The sequence below is a fragment of the Anolis sagrei genome, chromosome 5, assembly GCF_037176765.1.
Source record: "Anolis sagrei isolate rAnoSag1 chromosome 5, rAnoSag1.mat, whole genome shotgun sequence".
NCBI lineage: Eukaryota > Metazoa > Chordata > Lepidosauria > Squamata > Dactyloidae > Anolis > Anolis sagrei.
Window position 1 is genome coordinate 171,771,583 of NC_090025.1, and position 23,035 is coordinate 171,794,617.

Consider the following 23,035-nt stretch of genomic DNA (forward strand, 5'->3'; position numbering starts at 1 on the left):
TATATTTTTCAGCAATAGGTTGCACTTTACAGCAAAATGCTTCATGCTGATATCAGTGAGTTCCAACAGTTTGAGAAAAGATTTGCTCTTATTTACTACAATGCCCCCTGGTACCCACTGGGGTTTGATTCCAGGACCCCCATGGATATCACAATCCATGAATGTTCAAGTCCCATGATACACACACAGCGGCCTAGTAAAATGGTGTCCCTTATATAAAATGATAAAAGATAAATTTATGTTTTAAAAAATGTTTCTGAATATTTTAAAGTTGTTGATAGTTTAATCTGTGGATATGGAGGGCTAACTGTACTTCCAAGCAGATGTCAGTTTCTGCTTCATCATCTCAATGTCAGGGAAGATTTAGTCCTGAAGCCAAGGAAAGAGTTTGTGGCAATGCACCGGAATCTGTAGACCTTATCACACCAAAGAATGGATCACTTTGAATCCAGTTGCTGCCTCCTGCAGAATTCTGGGGCTTGAAGATTAGGGGAGTGACATTTAAAGTGCTCAGCCAGAGAGGTCCTGAGCCGCGCTAAACTACAAACCCCAAAATTCTGCAGGAGGCAATCACAGGATTTAAAGTGGATCCATGCTCTAGTGTGGTAAGGAACTATGTGAAGAGAGGGAAAAGTCCTACCGATATTTGACCTTATCATACTTGCAGCTGGAATTGCCACAGGGTGTGGCAAATCTAGTGGTGACCATTGGGGGTTGGGAAACCAATGCCCCATGCCCCGTATTGCCAGATTTACCTGAAAGTCCATCCGATGGGGGAAGCATCAGCCACTTGGCTTCCCCCATTCTTGCTTGTGCAACATGAGAAGCCTCCTGTGTTGCCACAGTGTCGGCATACGTTAGTTCCACTGTAGTTTAGCCATGAAGCCTCACCTAAAGTTCATCTACATCATGGAATGGGAGCTGGTGGGCTCCATGGCTTAATTATTGCTGAACCAGCATCTGATTATGTCGTTAGTTGGGTTGCAATGTATAGAATTCCAAAATGTCACAATGTTAGTCTGGGGGCCCTTTCACATAGCCCTATATCCCAGAATATCAAGGCAGAAAATAGCACAATATCTGGTTTGAATTGGGTTATCCTGCCTTGATATTCTGGGATATAGGGCTGTGTGGAAGGGCCCTGGTTTAGTATGAAAAGAGATCTTGTACTACATTTGAGACTAATGAAATCTGTATTGATGAACACTAGATTAAGCCAATGAAAGCTTATGCTACTAACTTCTTCCTCTCAAAGATGCCTTTGCAGTTTGTATTAACCAGTACAACCAGTGTAAAAGTTATGACGTTACCACACCAGGGCTTTAAAGCAGGCAACTTCACATTTCTGTTCCTTGCAGGATTCTGGGAAATGTAATTTAGGACAGGGCCTTTTGAATTTTCATCTGTTGAAGTCCTCATCTTCCCAAACTACATTCCCGGAATTCTGAAGGTAGCAGAAATGTGTAGCTGCCCACTTTAAAGCCCAGGCGTGATAACATGGTTAGACATACTTGCTTTCAGAACAACAATAGCATGCATGCAGAATGCTTTCTAAATCTGCTTTAAATACACAAGCCAATGATTATTTTTGCTGAAGACCTTCATTGGTTACCTAAAACTTTATATACAAAGGATAGAGATGCACCACTAAGAAGAAAATTTCATAATGTGTTGAGGAGAGATACAGTTCCAGATAAGCATACATTTCATTGCACATGTTACACATGCATTCTAACAATAGTAAATGTGCACTCAATAAATTGGGACACACATAGATATTCCTTTTGGGGGAATTTAGGGGAGGGTTATAATCCAAGAAAATAACTTTCCAAAACTCTGCACATTATAGTTTGGATCTTGACAGAATTCAAGCTTTTTCTTAACTGACCTGGAGGGAGTATATTCTCTGTTTCCGTTTCATCTGAAAATAATAAAAGAAGTACTTTTAGCAGATAATTGATATTAATAGATAAATACATTAATATAAATGTATAAATACTATCTAATATATAGTTGATAGATCTGTGTGTAAGTTAGGTTTGCCTCCAAGAGATATCTATTTACTGCTGATCAAACTATTCCCATTTGGTTTTTTTGTATGTTTTTCAAATTTCATTTACAATTATGAATCTTGGGGAGAGTCAATGTCCAATCGACAGAAATACAAAGCAACTGAAAGCAAAACAAGCCAAGTGAATCAACAGAAAAATACACAGTATGATAAACCCATGGTATGGACTCAATGTGTATGTATGTATATAGATAGTCACCCAGAGTTGTGTGTTGCTGTAACCGATCGGTGGGTTTGTTTTTTTCTCGTGTCAGGAGCAACTTGAGAAACTGCAAATTGCTTCTGTTGTGAGAGAACTGGCCATCTGCAAGTACATTGCCCAGGGATGCCCGGATGTTTTTGATATTTTATATTTTACCATCCTTGTGGGAGGCTTCTCTCATGTCCCTGCATAGGGAGCTGGAGCTGACAGAGGGAGCTTATTCATACTCTCCCCAGATTCAAACCTCTGACCTGTCAGTCTTCAGTCCCCATTGCACCACCGGGGGCTTCTGATCGGTGGGTTATTTTGACGCTATACAGATAAGTAGGATGGAGGGGATATGGCAGAGCTGACTCTAAAAAAGGAGCTCATTTTGCAGATTTACGTCCTATACAAAACTTGGCCAGGTCCATAGAAACAATAATAATCATAATAATCCCATTTTAGCTAAGCTAAGAAAAGATTAATAAAGCAGAAAACTGACACATCAAAAATTAAAACCAGATTCTCGATTTTAAGCAATATAGCATCATGAATTTATTCTATATACTAATTGTATGCCATACTATTCATTAAAGAGACACAAGCCACAATATTGATCAGACCTGCTCATGAGATTATGAAACACTGTTTAAGCATAAAATGTTATGTTAACCATGTAGAACTCCTAACTGTCAATAGATTTCACTTATATTATCACCAGCAAGAAAGGGGGAAAATATGTTGAATACACATGTCTATCAATAATCATGCTTCTGCTTTCCTTATTCTTAGTTGTATCTCTTTTTGCTTATGTTTCAGAATATCATGCTTTTATAATACTTTGAAAACATGCATTTTTAGTAATTGTACAGGAATGAAAACTGATGCTTTGGGAAATATTGTTATTACAGGTATCATTTATACAGCAACTGCATCAACATGTGTTGTACATTGCTCTATATTCTTATGCCAAAGAGACAAATCCATTCTCCTGCTCCTCTGCTGATTAACATCTACATTTCATCCACATTAACTTTTGCTTTCCCTAATATAATCATAATCATAATCATAATAATAATAATCTTTATTTATACCCCGCCACCATCTCCCTCAATTGGGACTCGGGGTGGCTTACATGAGGCCAGGCCCATCTACATTTCATCCACATTAACTTTTGCTTTCCCTAATATAATAATAATAATAATAATAATAATAATAATAATAATCTTTATTTATACCCCGCCACCATCTCCCCCAATGAGGACTCGGGGCAGCTTACATGAGGCCAGGCCCAAACAACAAATTACAACAAAGTAAAACCAAAAACACAAGCAACAAGCAATAGCATCATAATCACATAATAATAAAAGGAAAAAAACCCATATAAATACATTAGTAATATAAAATTACAATCACAGTGACAATGGGCCGGCCACATGTGCAGAATAAAACGATTAAAAACTTGGGTGAGATAAAAGGAGGAGCAGGTTATTTGCAAGGGGAACTAATTGGTTGGAACCAAGCTTTCCTACAAGGGGGAGGGGATGGATGGATGTGTACTCCAATGACAGAAACGTTGAGGCTAAGTGATAGTGTGAAGTTATGTACCTATGTAAGGCGCAGTGGAAGAGTGCATTGATGTTGCTGAAAATCATAACATTCAAATCTCTTCACAAAATGAAGATCACAATCGATAAAGTTGAACTCCCAGTGTTGATTGCCCCATCCATCACCAATGACTCTGTCCTAATACTAGATCCAATCGTGATAGGACTGAGAACCTCTTGTAAACACTTAATCACACTAGAGAATACATCCACTTAAAATCTGTTTTCTGCCTCTTGCACAATTCTGGGGTTTGTAATTTAGAGGCTGTTAAAGGCTCCTCCCTAAATTGCAAACTTCAGAATTCTGCAGAAGACAGCAACTGAATTTAAAGTGGATTCATTCTCTAGTGTGATGAGGCCCTTATTATTTATTTACTTCATTTTTACCCCTCCTTTCTCACCCGTAGGGACTCAAGTAAGGACACAGGCAGTGTATTACAATATCAGGCAAGGCCATCCCAAAACATTGTCCTTCCTGATGTGAAAAAGGAAATGCCACCAAATGCTTCAACAGTTCACAGATGATAATTGAGACATGTGTAGTCAAGCAACATCAGAATGTGGTCAAGACAGCAACCCTTTTAAATGAGGAGAGATACACAAAGGAAGTCAAGGTACATCTACCCTGCAGAATTAATACAGGTTGACACTGCTTAAACTACCATGGCTCCATTCTATGCCATAATTTTACAAGATATTTAGCCTTTTTGGCCAAAGAATTCTGGTTCCTAACTGAACTACAGCTCCCATGCCCCATAGCATTACACCATGGCAGTTATAGTGTAGTCAAACTTTATTAATTATATAGTAAAACTGCACTGCTGTTGTTGATTTTGCCTAAGTCTGAAAGAATTGGTGATATTCTGCCCGATCCAGGTGACAGTGGGGGATTCACCCCAGATTATGGCAAATCCGGCATAGGGAACCCATTGCCCTGCATCACCTATATTACCCCTAACCTTATTCTACAAGGGGGAACTGTTGCCGCCTGGCTCCCCCCCCCCCCAATTGTTTTCAATGCAACACGGGAAACTTCTCATGTTGCCAGCGTTGCCTCCTGAGATGATTGCACCTCTCTTCAGGGATGGAGCCTTACTGGAAGTAGATCAACATCATGTGATGAGATTCAGTGGGCTCTGTGCCTGAAGAGAGCCACTGTAGGACAGGCAATTTTGCCTGTCTGATGAGATGGAGAGTCTGAACTACTTTGTAGAAATTGATTTAAACTGATGACAAAGGAGGAAAGTTAGAAAAGGAAAGGTAATTTTTAAATGAAAAAGTGGGACAACAGTGTATTAATAAGGATTGTTCCTGCCAAATTCAGATAGTTTGGGGGAAATGAAGACACCTGCCCACTAACTCCCACACTTGATAAGGTATGTAAGAACCAGTCACCTATGCTTCTTTGGCAATTGTCCCCCAGACAACCCCTTTCATCTCTATAACTAAAAACACAACAGCAAACTAAATAACCAACACTTTTTGACCATGCAAAATATGTTGTGTCATTGTAAATTGGGCAATACTTTTTACCATTGTGTCTCTGCCAGGCAGTGAAAGGTGTCTGTATGTCATAGCACATGCTTTTTCTCATCCATGTATCATGCATTTAGCATACATGAGTGAAGGCTTTGGGGCAAAATTACAGATTTTGATATGACCTGTGGTTAAGTTGAGGGTTAATCGATGGATTGTGGAAAGCATCAACATAATCTCGGGGGGGGGGGGGGGGGATCACCATTTCCCAAGAAAGAGTAGAGGGGTCAGTGCATTTTTTAGATTCCCCCAGGATTGCCAAAACCTCATCAGACAAGTCTTTGGCAATGTTGTAGAATGCTTTTGCTCCAGTTGAGCCATGGAGCCCCAAACCGCCCATCACATGCCGTAGGCACACTTCTGATGGGGCTCCATGGCTCAACTGGGATACAAGTTTCTTATGATGCTACGTCCAGAATATGGGAGGCTTCCAATATTCCATTGACAACAACAAGTCCAATGTGGGGGGAAACCATGTGATGATGCTTCCCCCTGTGTAAAGGAGAAGCATTGCTGCGGGCGAGGCAGGGTGCAGGGCACCAAAATTGCTTTGCTGCCCTGCTAATTCACCACAGAGGCTGGCAAATTTCACCGCAAGACCCCATCAATGTGTTGAGGCCCCTAAGTTTCCACCTTCCACCGCTCTACTCAGAGAAGTGGGCGATTCCATTCTGATTCCATTCTCCATTGGAGAAGTCAATCCATTTTTTTCAAGACATTTTCTGGAGTAAAAATTTTTAGACCTATATACAAGCATACTTTTGGTGGTGGTGGTGGTGGTGGTGGTGTGTGTGTGTGAGGAGGGCATTGGAAGCAAACATGGGCTTAATTTGCTAAATTGTTGTGCTGAAACATACATCTCTGAGAAACTCCTGTTGGAAATGGATTAATCATAGGATATGGAGATTCTCCTTAATGGCAAAAAGCCCTGTCCTAGGATGCTGTCGAGTCACAGCCAGGATGGAGCCCACTGGAGTCCTTAACACGACGCAGGGCTACTTCTGACAGGGTTCAGTCTCAGCTCTGCCCTGGCTGCATCTTGGCCACATGTTAAGAGGCTGCCCTGAGAACATGAGCAGTCACCCGTATTCTCATTGACTATGCCAAGGACAGTGTGGGACCAAGACGGGGATGCATGTGATGGTAAGGGGATGATGTGGGGCACTGCCCCATGGATTCGCTCCACTGCCCCACCAATGCCCCCTGCCGCCTGACAGATTCTCCCGCTGTCCTCCAGCTTAAGGACCCCCATGTGATGAGGTCCAATGTCTCATTTGACTCTTACTTAATGGCTGACCCTAATATCACAGGCTTTGTGAATCATTTGATGATTTGTTGCAAGCTCAACTGAACAGGGAGTTCAACCTAGTCGCCTTGACTTAATTAAAGCACTGGTGATGTAGTATATCAGAAATTGATTTCCCCTGACTTTTTTCCACGTTGCTTTGGAAACAAGGATATTGAGTGAACAGCATATATATTGATTTATTTAGTTAGTTAACATATTTCTACCTCACTCTATATTTCTACCCCAAGAGGGACTCAGAGCAGCTTCCAATTTTGGCAATTATTCAATTCCACAATTAGACAAAAAACAACAATATATAACACAATTAAACTTTTAAAATCAGATAACACATAAATACAATTAAAACATGTTAAAAACATAACACCAATCCCACAGTCATCGTCCAACCGCTTCTTATGTCAGTACCGTGAAAGTATATTGCACTATAATTATATTACTCCACAAATGCCTGATGCCACAGCTAGGTTTTAACTTTTTTCTAAAGACCAGGAGGGAGGCGGCCAATCTAATATCACTGGGAGGGAGTTCCACAACCGAGGGGTCACCAGCAAGAAGGCCCTATCCCTCGTCCCAACCAATCGCACCTGTGAAGGAGGTGGGACCAAGAGCAGGGCCTCTCCAGCAAATCTTAACACCTGAACTGGTTCATAGAGGGAGATAAGCCCAAAGGTTATACCTTTGGGTATAAACCCAAAGATGTGGTTTACTTTTGTACAAATATTTATTTCCCCACCAGCTTAATAAGAAGCCACAGAGAAGTCATTAATATATGTGAATTGGCCTAAGAATATACACAGAAAAAAGTTACTGGACAACGAACCAGATTTAGGTTATGTTGGTCCAGTTAATGAAGACAAGATGTTGCATGATTCATATAATTTTTGCTCTTTGCTCCCACTCACTGAGACCTAGAGAAATTATAGGGCTGATAATTTTACTTACACCCTGTTTAACATGACTGATGTTCCCCACAGGCAAAAGAGCCTAATTTGAAATGGTCTTTCATGTTTATCTAATTAGCTCACAGCTCGAACAGAGCCACACGTAAACGTATGCTTAAACTTTACCCACTGAAAATCAATCCATACTAGCTTCTTTCATGTGACCAGGGGTATTATAAAACCAGTGAAGCCTGGAGCAAATAGCAGAAATAATACTACAGTTTGTGATGCTCAAAGTATGACTGTAGAGATTAAATATATTCTCAACCAAGCCAGAGGTGATGGTTTTCTGTTCCAGGAAGGCTCCTGTTAAGCCTTCTCTTCTGATGGCAGACTTAGCTGTAGCACATCTTTATGAAGTTATTTTGTCAGTGTTGTAATGAAGCCAAAGCTTCAGGGTCAAAGCACTGGGACTTCTTCTAGTTGGCAAGGATCTCCTGCCATACCTTAGGCTTCCCTTCTAACTTTGCATCTTTCTGGCTGCATGCTTCATAAAAAGCTGAGAAGAAAACAGATTTTCTTCTCTGCCAGTCCTCCACTTTTGCAGGCTTAACTTTTCATTATTTGTAGATTTGATTATTATAGCCTCTTTAAAGCCTCTAAGTACTCTGGTGCAACTCCGTGGTCAACTTCTGTTGGAAGTAGAGTGTAGAGACATGCTGAAGGACCTGGAGATCTCTTTCGGAAACCTTTTTGGTAGTGGTTGACCATAGATTTCTTTTTTAAAAAATTTCCACTATTGTGGGATTCTGTTACCCTAACTCCAGTAAATGTGGAGTCCTTACAATAATGTTTGCCAATTAGCTTGACAAAAGACCCACAGATAGAACAGTTTTTCTAACGTGGACCAGTATAGCCACCAGCATTTGGGGCTGTAGTTAAAGAGCAGAGGTGGTCAACTGTTACAGGGATGTGTTGGCCTTCGGAAAACCTTGGAAGGCTGTAGACCTTGTCACATTATCTTAAAAACTCATGTTAGCCTTCTAATGCTCTTTAAAATGCATGGATGGCAACTGAAATATGTTTTGTCCCTTCAGATGCCTTTTTACAAACCTGGGGGGGGGGGGGTGTTAATGAATTATTTTGGACCCTGAGGACTCCACAGGAGTTGGCCTTTCCAATCTCTGTTATAGGGTGTCAACATCTATACATCAAACTTGGGCAGTCAATCAATGTTTTCCAGCCTCATTTTAGAAAGAACCACTAAATGTCTGAAATATTTAACACTAAAAAAAGAGATGCCTGAAATAAAAACACACAGCTGAATCACAGCAATGGGCCTTCTATTCCAGCTTCTAAGTTTATATAGTAGTCAATCAGATGATTCCAAGAAGCCCATAAGAAGGACATAAAGGCAACAAGAGATCTTCCCTTCCACAACAGATATTCAAACCACCACACACCTGCAAACTTGGGAGACCACACTACAAACCAGAATTGTAATCCAGGATTTGTTTTTGACTGATAAATCATGGGTTATTTGGGAATAATTTAGGAAGAAGCTTCCAAGCTAGGATGTATACAAAGGAGGGTGACCAAAATGATAAAAGTCCTGAAAACCATGCCCTATGAGGAGTGGCTTAGAGAGTTGGATGTGTTGAACCTTGAGGGGGAACGATAAGTAAGTATACAAGGGAAATCTAGGATCTGTAGACCCAAGTAATGTTTCCAAGTTCTAAGGGAAATCTGTTAAACGTGCATGCATGCACACACACACACCTTGCAGCTCACAGTCCCTAAGGCTAATAAGCATGCATGTTATTTGGAGAGATATTTCTGCCAAGGAATAATAATAATAAAACAAACGAGCAAGCAAATATCAAACTGCCCCGGCTGTTCTGTTCTTTCCTGCTCCAGCATGCTTTGTCGAGTTCCTAGATGCCATTCTCTACCATCCAATGGCCTTATAAGGCTCCCTGGTTAGGTGTTGTGAGGGACTATGCTATGGAACAAATCCTTATTCTGAATGCCTGACAAAGCATTCCATCTCCACTGGAGAGAAGTTTTCCTCATTGAATCATGATGAACCTCTTCAGCTGCCAAGGCTGGTGAAATGTCAATAGGATCTAGCCAGGAAAGCCAAGGTTCTTCTGTGTAAAAATAGAGAATGACTTCAACCATACACACACATGTATGTATGTACGTATGTATTAGAAGAACAAGAAGCAGCAAGGGTCCCCTTGGAACCTGAGATATTATTTGTGCAGAGGGGGGTGGCCATCTATGACACTTTGTATGATGTTTTTCAGAATTCAGACTATTAAAGGGAGTTCCTTTCTCTTACATGATTAATATTTTATTTGCAAATTCTATCATAAATATTTATCTTATTTTATATATATCTTTGTCCTAATATGAGACCCAGGGTGGCTTGTTATACAGATTTTTAAAATATCTTTGAATAATATAATACAACCATTTAAAAAAAACAATTAAACAATCTGATCAGTTAAGAACCACACTAATTTAAAACAATGTTAAAGTAACAATAAAATAATAGCACATCCACATAGAGGCAATATGAGGTTACTGACAATAACATAATGAGTGATCAGTAATGTACTCACCTGAAACTCAGTTTCAGTGTGTATCTACATTACATAATTCATATCATATTAATTATCTTGACCCCATTTCTGGAATCCTAATATTTCTACATTGATTAGTTACCAAAATACCCTGAGAACAGCGTTGTAAACTAGAAATCTTGGCATTCCACATATTGTTGCCATGTTAAATAAAGCAAAACCATAGCGCTATATCAGTGTAGTGTGATAGGGCCCTACCACTCTGGAAACCTCTGCCATATGTGGTGCCAGTATATTTGGACAAACAACTGCAAAGATAAGTTTACTCCTTTTGTGTTCAGAAAGAGGTCTTCAGATTTCTGGAAATCAGAATCAGGATTTCTACCAAGTTTAGAAAAGGCACGGTTTATTTTACAGATTCTATTTTGCCAAAAAGTGGATTATCTGTGCTTTACTTTAGGACACTCTGAAGACTTGACCTGGCTCTATAAATCACTTTGCCACTAACATTACAGCACTCTGATTGTGGAACACTCTCCGTAGAAAGACTCACGTAGTCACTAGACTGATGTCATTTTGGCATCAGAAAAACACTTTAAGATCTATTAAAAGGAAAGTCCTCAGTGAAGTGCAGATTTTGCAGGGTATGTTAAAATTTGAAGCATGTTTTGCTTCCTTTCTCCAAAACCTGAAATAGTGGTATAGTATTAGAAATGTTTCAAAGAGATAGACAAGTTAGTCTAAAGATGATCGTGTACACACTAGTAATCTCAAGGTTGGACTGCTGCAATGAGCTTTACATTGGGCTGCCTCTGTACTAAATTCAGAAACTCCAATAAGTTCAAAACACAGCAGTCAGACTAGTTACAGGAACATCTAGGAGTAAGCTATACTAAAGTAACTTCACTGGTTGCCAGTTAGTTTCTGGGCAAAGTACAGAGTGTTGGGTTTAACCTTTAAACCCCTGCATGGGTCCAGGTTGCCTACAGGATTGCCTTTTCCCATACAATCTGCCCTGAACACTTAGATCCTCTGGGAGACACTTACTCCAACCAGACAGAACCCAACTGCTGACCATAATCCAGAGGACCTTTTCATCGGCTACCCCAAGACTATGGAACGACCTGCCAGAAGAAAGCCGACAGCTAAATGAGCTGTCAGAATTTAAGACACAACTTAAGATCTATCTCTTTTGACAGGCCAACCTGGTTATTTAAAATTATGAATTTTAATATGCAATTCATCAGTGAATTTTAACTTGTATTTTAACTCTGTGCATCTTTTTGTATGTGTTTTAATAGTGTTTTATCTCTCTTTTAAAAAGATATTATACACTCCCTCGAACCACAGGGAGAGGCAAATGATATTATTATTATTATTATTATTATTATTATTATTATTATTATTATTCCTCAATCCCAGACTTTATTGAACAAACCTGCTATTACACTGCTGTTGTGTTACCATTGCTAGCGGATACAAACTGAGTTCAGCACCTTAGATATCACGCCTCTCCTCAATTGTGCAGTGCGATCATACTTCTGCATATCCTTGCAACCCCACTTCCCATGCTATCGCTATTCTGTAATTTTATATTTATATTTTAGAGTAATTTTGCAATTTCACTATTGAAAAACAAAATAAAAAGGCAACTATAACTATGAAATATAAAATAAATGGGGGGAAAACAGCTTTGGAAGAGCGAGGGGGGGGGAGTCTAGTATTTTAGAGACTGCTTGGCATATTAAAGACCACAGGACAACCAAATCAGAGCAAAAAATATAGAAACATTGTTGAGTCAAAGGAGTGAATTTGTGATTAGTTGTTGTTTATTCATTCAGTCGCTTCTGCTTGTTTAATCACCTCTGCCTTGTGGCTGTTAACCTTGAATATGTTTTAATGATTTTATCTATGAATTGCTTTAGTGCTGTTTGTGTTTAATTATGTTTTAATGATTGCATACTTGTGTATTTTATATTGTATATTAATGCTTTATGTCAAGTCTCTTTGAGTCCCCTTTGGGGAGATAAAGCAGGGTATAAATAATAATAATAATAATAATTATTATTATTATTATTATTATTATTACAAAAAACAAACCTTGGCTATCAAACGTCTCAGAGATCACACAAAATTTCACATCTGCTGTACATGGATGACCTGAAGCTGTATGGGAAAACTGAAACTGAAATCCAGTCTCTGACTAACACTGTCCGAATCTTTAGCACAGATATCAACATGGAGTTTGGTTTGGACAAATGTTTGAAAGTGGCACTGAAGAAGGGAAAAATCATTGAAAGTGAGGGCATAAATATGCCCAATGGCCAAGCAATCGAGTGTTACCAGCCAGAGGCCTATAAATATCTGGGCATACTACAGCTGAGCAACATCAAACATGAACATGTGAAAACTGTGGTCAGCAAAGAATACATTCAAAGGGTCAGAAAAATTCTGAAAAGCAAGCTCAATGGAGGCAATACCATTAAGGCCATAAACACCTGGGCCACACCTGTCATAAGATATACTGCTGGCATCATAAACTGGACACAGGCAGAACTGGACAATTTGGACAGAAAAACAAGAAAACTCATGACCATTCATAATTCATTACATCCTCGCAGTGATGTTGATCGGCTCTATCTGCCTAGAAAGTCTGGGAGCAAAGGACTTTTACAAGTCAATCAAGTAGTTGAAGAAGAAAAACACGCCCTGGCAGAATATGTCAAGGAAAGCCAAGAACCTGCTTTAATTGAAGTCAATAATTGCAAACTTCTCAAAGCACAGCAGACAAAGAGTCAGTACAAGAAAACTGCACTCCAAACCAGAGCTGACAGCTGACACAACAAAGCCTTACATGGGCAGTTCCTTGAGAAGATTGAAGGAAAAGTTGACAAGGAGAAGACCTGGTTATGGCTCATGAATGGAACTGTGAAGAAGGAGACAGAAGGCCTGATTCTTGCAGCCCAGGAGCAAGCCATCGGAACCAATGCAATTAAGGCCAGGATTGAAAAATCAAAGGATGACCCAAAATGCAGACTGTGCAAGGAAGCTGATGAAACCATGGATCAACTCCTCAGCTGTTGCAAGAAAATCGCACAGACAGACTACAAACAAAGACACAACTCTGTGTCCCAGATGATTCACTGGAATTTATGTCACGAGTACCACCTGCAAGCAGTAAAAAATAGGTAGGATCATAAACTCGCAAAGGTCGTGGGAAATGAACATGCAAAACTACTGTGGGACTTTTGAATCCAGACTGACAAAGTTTTGGAACATAATACACCACCAGACATCACGATTGTGGAAAAGAAAAAAGTCTGGATTATTGATGTTGCCATACCGGGTGACCGTCGCATTGAGGAAAAACAACAGGAAAAACTCATCCGCTATCAAGACCTCAAAATCGAACTGCAAAGGCTCTGGCATAAATTAGTACAGGTGGTACCAATGGTCACTGGCGCACTGGGTGCCATACAAATAGATCTCAGCCAACATTTGGAAACAATAAACATCGACAAAATCACGATCTTTCAACTGCAAAAGGCCACCTTACTTGGATCTGCGTGCATTATTCAAAAATACATCACACAGTCCTAGACGCGTTCGACTTGTGATTTTGTGATACGAAATCCAACATATAGATCTCGTTTGCTGTGACATAGAAGTGTTCGACTTGTGATTTTGTGATACGAAATCCAACATATCGATCTCGTTTGCTGTGACATACTGTGCTTTTGTGTCAATAAAAATAATTATAATTATAATAATAATTGTACTCACAGTTTGCGGAATTGATAACATCATTAAAAACAATTTAGAAGAATGGTGAGGGAAACATGGGCAGTCATTTTCAATTGGATTACATGCTGGAAACCAGGGTGAAAATCTCCACTGGACCATGGAAACCTGCTGGGTCACCTTGGGCAAGCCTCAAAGGAAGGCAAAGGCAAATCCCCTCTGAATAAATGTGCCAAGAAAATTCCATTGCGTTAGAGTCATCATAAATCTGAAACAACTTCAAGGCCCATAACAAGAACAAGAGTTGGAAGGGGCCATAAAGGCTGCTTAATACAGCTTCTTGCCTTGTAGGAATACATATCCACAAATCCAAGAAAGAGCATCCTCCTCTCACACAAGGCACACATTCTTCACATGTCTTTGTAGAAAAAGGCAATTTTGGAAAACTTGAATTATTGGATTTCAGCAATGTGTGTGCATGTGTGTGGTGGAGTACTGCTATAATGTGGTCAGACTGCTGCTCCTTGATCTCCTGGACTCACCAAAATGAGTCATCCCTGCTTTACAAGGTAAAGCTGGCAATCAAATTGGCTCTGAAAACTGGAGGCCAGTATAGATGGCCTGTTGTGAATCAATTAAAGTGTCTAATGTTTCATTGGCAGCCATGTGTGTAATATATACGGCTGTAGTTTAATCTAGCAATTAAAGTATAGAAAGTAGTGATACTCCAGATATGCTGCAGCTGCTAGACCAGGGGTCCTCAAACCTTTTAAAACAGAGGGCCAGGTCACAGTCCCTCAAACTGTTGGAGGGCCGGATTATAATTTGGAAAAAAAAATGAATAAATTCCTATGCCCACTACACAGATCTTATTTGCAGTGCAAAAACACATTTAAAAACAATACAATAATTAAAATGAAGAACAATTTTAACAAATATAAACTTATTAGTATATTCAATGTGAAATGTAGACCTTCACATGAGATAGGATTGTTGTTGTTGTTGTTGTTGTTGTTGTTGTTGTTGTTGTGTGCTTTCAAGTCGTTTCAGACTTAGGTTGACCCTGAGTGAGGGCCAGGTAAATGACCTTGGAGGGCCATATCCAACCCTTGGGCCTTGGATTGAGGACTCCTGTGCTAGACCAACAGAATATGGCAAAAAGTGCTCTGAGGTATTGAAGAAAGGTACTTTGCTGAAATATCCCTATATAAAACTGGATCTGCCAGTATTTCCAAGCTTCAAAGATGTATTTGAAACAACACAGACCAGATCATTCCTCCGCAATGAATCACACAACATTTTCTTTTATAAAGATTTTATAAACAGCTTAAAAACACCAACAACTCTTCAAAATTAAGGTTTCTAAAAAACCAATCCTCTTGTACATAAGGTGTTGCATAAAGTTCTCTTTTCTCTTGCTACAAAGTAAATGGGCCACTCGCCTTTTCTCTATATGGAGGTGTGTTCCTTCATGAATAATTCCATGTTTAGCCCATATTCTGTGAGAAACCACAGATTTAAGATATATAGTAGGAGTAGGAATGATATTTAAGGAATACCAGCCAGTTGTAGACATGAATTTTAATCTATCTATCTATCTATTTATTTATTTACTTTATTTATATACTGCTTTTCTCAGCCCTCAGGCGATCTCTCTTCTATGTATTTTAATATGTATTTTATAAAAATAATATGTTTTAATATGAATATTTTATTTTTAAAAATACATTTTAATAAGTGTATTTGTGGAAGTTTTACAATGTTTATGTGTTTAAATTATTCTGCAACCCACTTTGAGCCTATTGTTGTTGTTGTTGTTGTTGTTGTTGTTGTTGTTGTTGTTATATTGTCAAAGGCTTTCATGGCTAGAATCACTGGTTTGTTGTAGGTTTTTTGGGTATTATTATTACTATTATTAGAAACATTTTAACTAAGGACCTCTTCACACAGTCCTTTAGGGCCATGCCATTTCACCTGTAATCATAAACAAAAGGGAAGATATGAAGGGCAGTTGTGGTATTTGTATACCACCCTTCTCAACCCCAAAAGGAAATCAGGATGATTCAGTGTTGGCAACAATTCAATGCCATCAATAAAAAACAGTATAAAACATCAAAATTGACCCTCCCGTGATAAAAGATTAAACATTATTAAACACATCACGTAAAATAACATCACATATCACACAAAGACATAGCAATTATCCGTAAACAGTCCTGGGTCATTGCACTTTCAACTTTAACCCTGTCCCCACATTTCCTTGAGTTGAATTGCCCCACTGGAGTAAGTATAGCATCAGAGGAGAGGAGGTAAAATACTCTCCCTTCCCACATAGACTGTGCCCCAATCCAGCCTATTTCCTGTACTGTTTATTTATTTATTTATTTACCATATATATATACCACCCCTCTCAGCCTGAAGGCAACTCGAGGCGGTTTACAGTCGACAGTCAATGCCCCCAACAACATAAAACACATTTAAAAACATTACACATAATATAAACCATATAAAAGCAATAAAACAATAAAAGCCATAAAACACAAGTCCTCAGCGTCTCATCACTAAAATCATTTTTCTGCTGCATCGTCTAATCATTCCGTGGATCTCAATTAGTCTGTTACACTGCATCTGCAAATGCCTGCTCAAACTGACAGGTTTTGACTCTCTTTTGAAATGTTAGGAGGGAGGGGGCCAATCTAATATCCCTAGGGAGGGTGTTCCATATCCAAGGGCCCACCGCTGAGAAGGTCCTGTCTCTTGTTCCAGTCAATCGCATCTGCGAAGGGGGCGGGACTGAGAGCTGGGCCTCTCCAGATGATCTTAAGCACCTAGATCAGTGGTTCTCAACTTGGGGTCCCCAGATGTTTCTGGCCTACAACTCCCAGAAATCCCAACCAGTTTACCAGCTGTTAGGATTTCTGGGAGTTGAAGGCCAAAAACATCTGGGGACCCCATGTTGAGAACCACTGACCTAGGTGGTTCATAGGGAGAGATGCGTTTGGACAGGTAAAGATTAATATCGATCAAGAAATCTGATACCATTTTTTCTCCAGTCTATCATGTTTGACCCTTTTAGCTATGCCAGCCACAGCCAGTCATGTAGGACTAATTTGCCATAGGAAGGAAGTATTGAGACAGCAGAGTTTGAGCAGGACAGAATATTGTATGTGATATGATATGATATGATATGATATGATATGATATGATATGATATGATATGACATGAATGTTTAAAAGGCAACAAGGGCCAACTGCATTATTAAGTCCCTAAACTTCAGTATGAAAAGGCCCAAAATATTAAATTTGGGGATCATAAAGAGAAAGAATATGCCTGTTCTTTCAGAACAGCTGCACCCTCAGGCATCAGAAACTAGCTTTTGTGTTTTGTTGTGCAGAAACTTAGTGCCTCCTAGTGTACTGAAAGGAAAACTCCTTTGTATTAGATGGAAAGGCAACAAATGTTTCTGGTTTGTCTTAAGGGTTTTAGAAGTGTTCTGAAGTCTACAAAGTTTGTGTCAGATAAAGATTGTCAGCCTTTAAGTTGCCATAAGACTTCTTGTTGTTTTTGTTGCAACAGTTAAACAAAACTACACTCTTCTCCCATACTTTCTGTACTGAATAATCCTGTTTATCCTCTAACTAGGCTGACTGTATCCTGAATACTGAATTGTAGAAGAAAATATTTGCCTAAAAATAAGAAAATTCCTACTTGAAGAAGATATTAGGGTGCAGATGGCATTACTGTCTTTCTTAATACATTTGCAGTTGGTTCCAATGCATATGTCTCATTTTTCTTTGGAAGCAAGAGAAGTAATAATGCAATTGTTGTACCAGATGTGTAGATTCACACACATTCACACAACACTTCATCACACTAGAGAAGGAATCCACTTTAAATCCGGTTTCTGTCTCTTGAAGAATTCTGAGGTTTGTAGTTTGGTGAGGCTGTTAAAGTCTCCTCCCTATACGACAAACCCCAGAATTCTGCAGTAGGCAGCAACTGGATTTAAAGTGGATTCATCCTCTAGTGTGATTATTCATTCTCTAGTGTGATTAGTGTGTGGCTACACTTCCTTCTAGACAGCAGCAGACTTGGCTATAAGAGTTTGTCAGAGCTAAAATTAAAGCTAGACTCGTATAGTTGCAAATGCCAGTCAATATTGGATTATCTAACTTATTTCCTTACAAATGACAAATATGTACACAGGAAGTTCTGGGTCTGTGCAGAAAATATACCAAAAAAATTGGTCTGAATTTTGAGTTTTCTGATACTGCAGTGTGTGCAGTTGGGGGAAGCCCAAGATGTTTTGTTGCCTGAGGTAGAGCACCAGATGGCACTCCTCACTAAGACATTCAAAGATGCAAAGCATCCAAAACCAGCCTAGTTGTCTTGCGCATGAGAAGGAAATTCCCACAAACACATACACACCCCTTCTTTAAAAATGCAATCATAAAAAGTAAATGAGTAAACATCTGCTGTCCTTTAATGATACCACAAATTTGCTGCCTGAACCAGCCTTCTTTGCTCTTCCTAATGAAAAAGGCAACTGTGTGAGAAAGAGAGGAAGAGAGAGAGAGAGAGAGAGGACACACATGGGGAGGGAAGCAGTATAACATTCAATGAAAAATAACCATGGGATTCATATGTGCAACTGGAAGAAGAATGATGGTGAAACCAAAAGCTATGAGTGGGAGGTTGAAGGTCAAACTTAATCCGATATCACGAGAGGAAGTGTGGGAGGCAGACGTGAAAATAAGCAGGGATGGTATCAGAGGATGTGTCCCTTCAGAACTGAAGTACTTTTCCCACAATATCTAGAATGTGAACAGACAGCTAGTAGAATGTAACATAGGCTCTAGATTGTGTTTCCATTTTAAAGCTGGAAATTTATATGAAATTGCCACACAGGAGCAGGGTTATTTGCAATCTAGAAAGCTGTAGGTAGTGTCTGGGGGGAAATGGCCCATTTCACATTATATAGTACTCTGTATTTTTCAACCTCTTTCCATGTTAAGACTTAAAACAAACAACCTCCCCAAAAGGGAGAGAAGGAAAACAGGACCACAAAGGAACCAAGTCCACTTGGCCTTATTTCTTCCCTTCTATCACCCAGCAGCCATTCCACATACAAGGTGACGAGGCTGCTCCTTTCAGCCTGAGCAAATTGAGAAGCTGGATAAGGTTACACAAAAACTTTGGGGAGTTAGTCAAAGGTCTGCCCTTCCCTTTCAGATGCATTTATTCTATCATGACTCTTGCCTCCCTGGCAGAGAATATGGAAAGAGAGCAAAGAAGTGCCAAGCACTGTTTTTGTTGCTGGTACCTCCATGCCATCTTTCCCTGCTATGTGCCAGGGATCCTAAAGCCAGGTTCTCTTTCACCCATCCCCTTCCCTTCCATTTTTCTCAAGGTTTCTTGGATTAAAACTTCAAGCAAGTGCTTTTTTCAAATTCTAAATACCCTGAAGACAACAGAGCCCAAATTATCTTGGAAGCTAAGCAAGGATTACAACTACACTGCCATATTATGCAGTTCAATTCAGTTAAACTGCATTATTTAGAATCATAGAATAATAGAATAACAGATCTGGAAGAGACCACGTGGGCCATTTAGTCCAACCTCCTGCCATACAGCAAAAGCACAATCAAAGCAGACCTGGCAGATGGCAATTGAGTCTCTGTTTATGGCATTGTAAGATGGCAACAATGTCAACTTTGGTTGGACGGGGACTACCAAGGAATTACTTACTTACTTACTTACCAAGGAATACCTGATCCTCTAAACTAGGGGTTCTCCATTTTTTTCTGCTGCGGAGGCCTTTTCAAAGGAAAAGTTTCATGTGGAGCCCCAAGAAATGTTTATATATTATATATTATAGTATATATAATGAGTATATATTTGGCATGGGCAACCTTTGCAATGCAGCCCCACTCTGAGTCCTCTTCAGGTTTTAGATATAATGGGGTAAAATACAGTAAATAAATAAATATTTGCCCCATTAGTGAAATGTTGTGTTCTTTGAGAAGCAATTAGAGCCCATTTCCACCATCTGCTTCTGACAAGCCAAAAATGAATTATTTCTTTTTTTTAATTCAGATGATTTTAGCTGTTTAGTTGCATTAAAAGAGATGGGCAATAATTCATGGATAGTTTATGTTAAAGGCGTTGCATAGAATCAGATGAGTGATTCTCCAAATGGTTACAGCACAGCTCTCAACATACTACCCCATTTACAAAGTTAGCTAAGGCTGCTAGGAGTTGCATTCTACTACCTGAAGGGTCATCTTTGCTCGCAAAGACTTAAAAGATAAAAGAAATCTAGATAAGGTGTCTACTAACCAGAAATGCCTTTTCATTCATTCTTAGGGTCATAAGAGCAAAAATTATAGGCTGAATGTTTTGTTGAAGGCTTTCATGGCCAGAATCACTGGGTTGCTGTGAGTTTTCCGGGCTGTATGGCCATGTTCCAGAAGCATTATAGGCTGAAGTCATACACTAGGGTTGTGTAGTGCATATATCTTCATAACTTTTGATTGTATTACATTTTTTGTTGAACAGTCATGTTGCGCAACTTAATAAACACTCAAATGCCCATGTGCATCTGTGTGTGAATCACAACTTTGTGCCATGCACAATGTACCTATATGCTCTACATGGGTCTCAATGGATCTCAATTTCACATATTTGGGAAATCCCATTCAACCATAGAAACCCACTGGGGGACCTTGAGCTATGATCACAAAATCATAGAATTGGAAGAGATCCATTACAGGTTTGCCTTAGGGTTGCCGTAGGTCAGAAATGACTTGAAGTCACACAACAACAATTTGGGATTTTATCTTAATATCCCTAAAATCACAGTAGCAACACAGAAAGGGGTACTCAATGATATAAAATTATTTTTTGGGAAATCCCATATTCAAAATTCAGAATGATCAGGTAGTACTTCTCTTTCCAAGACATCGAAGCCATCCTCTCAACTGCACTTATCATAAAACTGGATGTCTTTGGCATGTGGATATTAAAGATTGTTATTTAGGGTAGAATAGAATGCATTGGCATTATCTGTGATGGTAAAGTTGTAAAAACTTTTGGACTTCCACTATTGTGATTTCATACCATTTAAGGTGCTGGGTCTCTTTTGGAAATCAGTGGCAAGGTGGAGCATATTTGTGTTCAGAAATGGATTGCAGAAGTGAACATCCCTAAGATAATAATAATAATAATAATAATAATAATACTTTATTTATACCCCGCCACCATCTCCCCAAGGGACTCGGAGCGGCTTACATGAGGCCAAGCCCAAAAATACATGATAAAACAACAAGCAATAGTAAAAACAACAAGCAATAAGCAAAATAAACAATACAATTAGTTTAACTCAGACATGGACAACAACACAGAAGAATTTAAAAACCTATGGCTGGGCCAGATGTAATAGTTAAAATTTTAAAAGTAAATGCTGGACATGAACAAAGGACGTATCTAGTAGGAGGGTTTTAAACCAAGTGTAGAGAGCAACCCAACAGGTACTTAAAGTGCTTTTCAGAGTATTTTGCAGGGGATTGTTCCTTTATTCAGGGAAGGCACACTAGAACAGCCATGTTTTCAGGCTCCTCCTAAAGACTGCCAATGTGGGGGCTTGTCTGAGATCAGAGAAGGAATAGTTTTCCCAATTTGCATTAGATTAAGACCTTGCATTGTGATGGTTATACAGTGCAACTGCTTCTATACTCACATGGACAGCATTTGTTTTCTGCATTTATTTATTTATGTGTCTGTTCATTTGGCATGAGAGGCAGGACCTTACCTTGGAGCAGCGCAATAGGGATTCACACTGCTGTGGCCACACGGATCTATTGATGTGGGAACAGCAAATCCACCCGGTGGATTTTGCTCCTCTTCTCCCAGCTGTTCTAAGATTATCAGTGTTGAGCAAGGGTCCAGCACTGGCGGAGTTCCCATTCAACTCCTAACAGCTGTGGGGGAAATGATAGTAAAATCCAGAATGGATTCGCTGCTCCTACGGCTGCAGATCTACCAGCTGCCCATGGTTTATACTATACATATGAAGTGCTATCCTTGTGTAGTGCTGTCACACCACATGGTAAAGGGATTGCTTCTAAAAGAGTAGATAGTAAAGTCAAAAGAGTATTGTGGAAGCTGCATGCCTAATACATGTATATAAATTGAGCAGTTATGGAGTGCAGTCTGCTTCACATAATGCTTGAAAGTGCTATTCAGATGTTCATGTATACTTATGGTCGGGCATGGCATTGTAAACAGTGAAGGCAGAAGAAACTGACATATGCAAGGGGTCTTCATTATGCTCTTATCATTTTCATTTTCTTCTCTCTCATCCCCCCCCCCCCCCCCGGCGAATCTCTCCTCCTGTTAATTGCCATCACACTAACTTCAGCCAATGGCAATCTTATTAATGAGAGACCTCTGCTCAGGATTTGCAAACTTGGGGCCATGGCTTTTTTGATTAGTCAATGCATCTTCTAATGTGACTTTCCTTTATTTTCCTGCTGCTTTCAAATTTATAAGAGCTTATTGAGTTGGTTTAGTGTATGTCCAAAGAATAATAGTCTCTGTTTGATCAGTTTGTCTACTAAGGAGAGTTCAGGCTTCATTTGTTCTTGTGGTTACAGTGTTCCCTCACTTATCGCAGGTGTTACATTCCAGGGCCACCCACAAAAAGTGAAAATCTGCAAGTAGGGACCCTATATTTATTTAAACATTTATTCAGTCGGACTTAACGTCAGGGGAAAATCTTTTCCTTTACCTTATAAACAAAATCCTTCAGTCACTTTAGTTGAGCAGCAACTTTGAGAAAGTGCTCCACTTCCATTGGGCATATATAAGAAGCGTTCGCATGCCCATGTGCAGTCCAGCCCTCACGCTTCCTTACCCACTTCTGCTGTGAGTCCACCCAATAAATGCCTCCGGAGTCACTTCCAGGGCTGCGGTAGCACAGTAGGACAAACTTCGTGACCAGCAGACCTTCCCTGCCTTGCCTCAGGCCCAACCCACACAGCAACCTCCCTTTCTGAGGCCCGTTGGCTGCCAGACGGAGCTGCTTGCCATCCACCACCATGTGACCCAGTAGGAGCA

At 39.7% G+C, this 23,035-nt stretch overlaps 1 protein-coding gene across 6 annotated transcripts in view; it reads right to left on the reverse strand.

Annotated features, from left to right (window-relative positions):
- MYBPC1 (myosin binding protein C1) overlaps positions 1 to 23,035 on the reverse strand; it is a 100,526-nt gene that overhangs the window by 70,860 nt on the left and 6,631 nt on the right. For all 6 annotated transcript variants that reach the window (XM_060776872.2, XM_060776867.2, XM_060776871.2 and 3 more), the window contains exon 2: positions 1,889 to 1,921. In XM_060776872.2, coding sequence (XP_060632855.1) covers positions 1,889 to 1,921 — 33 coding nt within the window. The remainder of the gene's footprint in view (positions 1 to 1,888; positions 1,922 to 23,035) is intronic.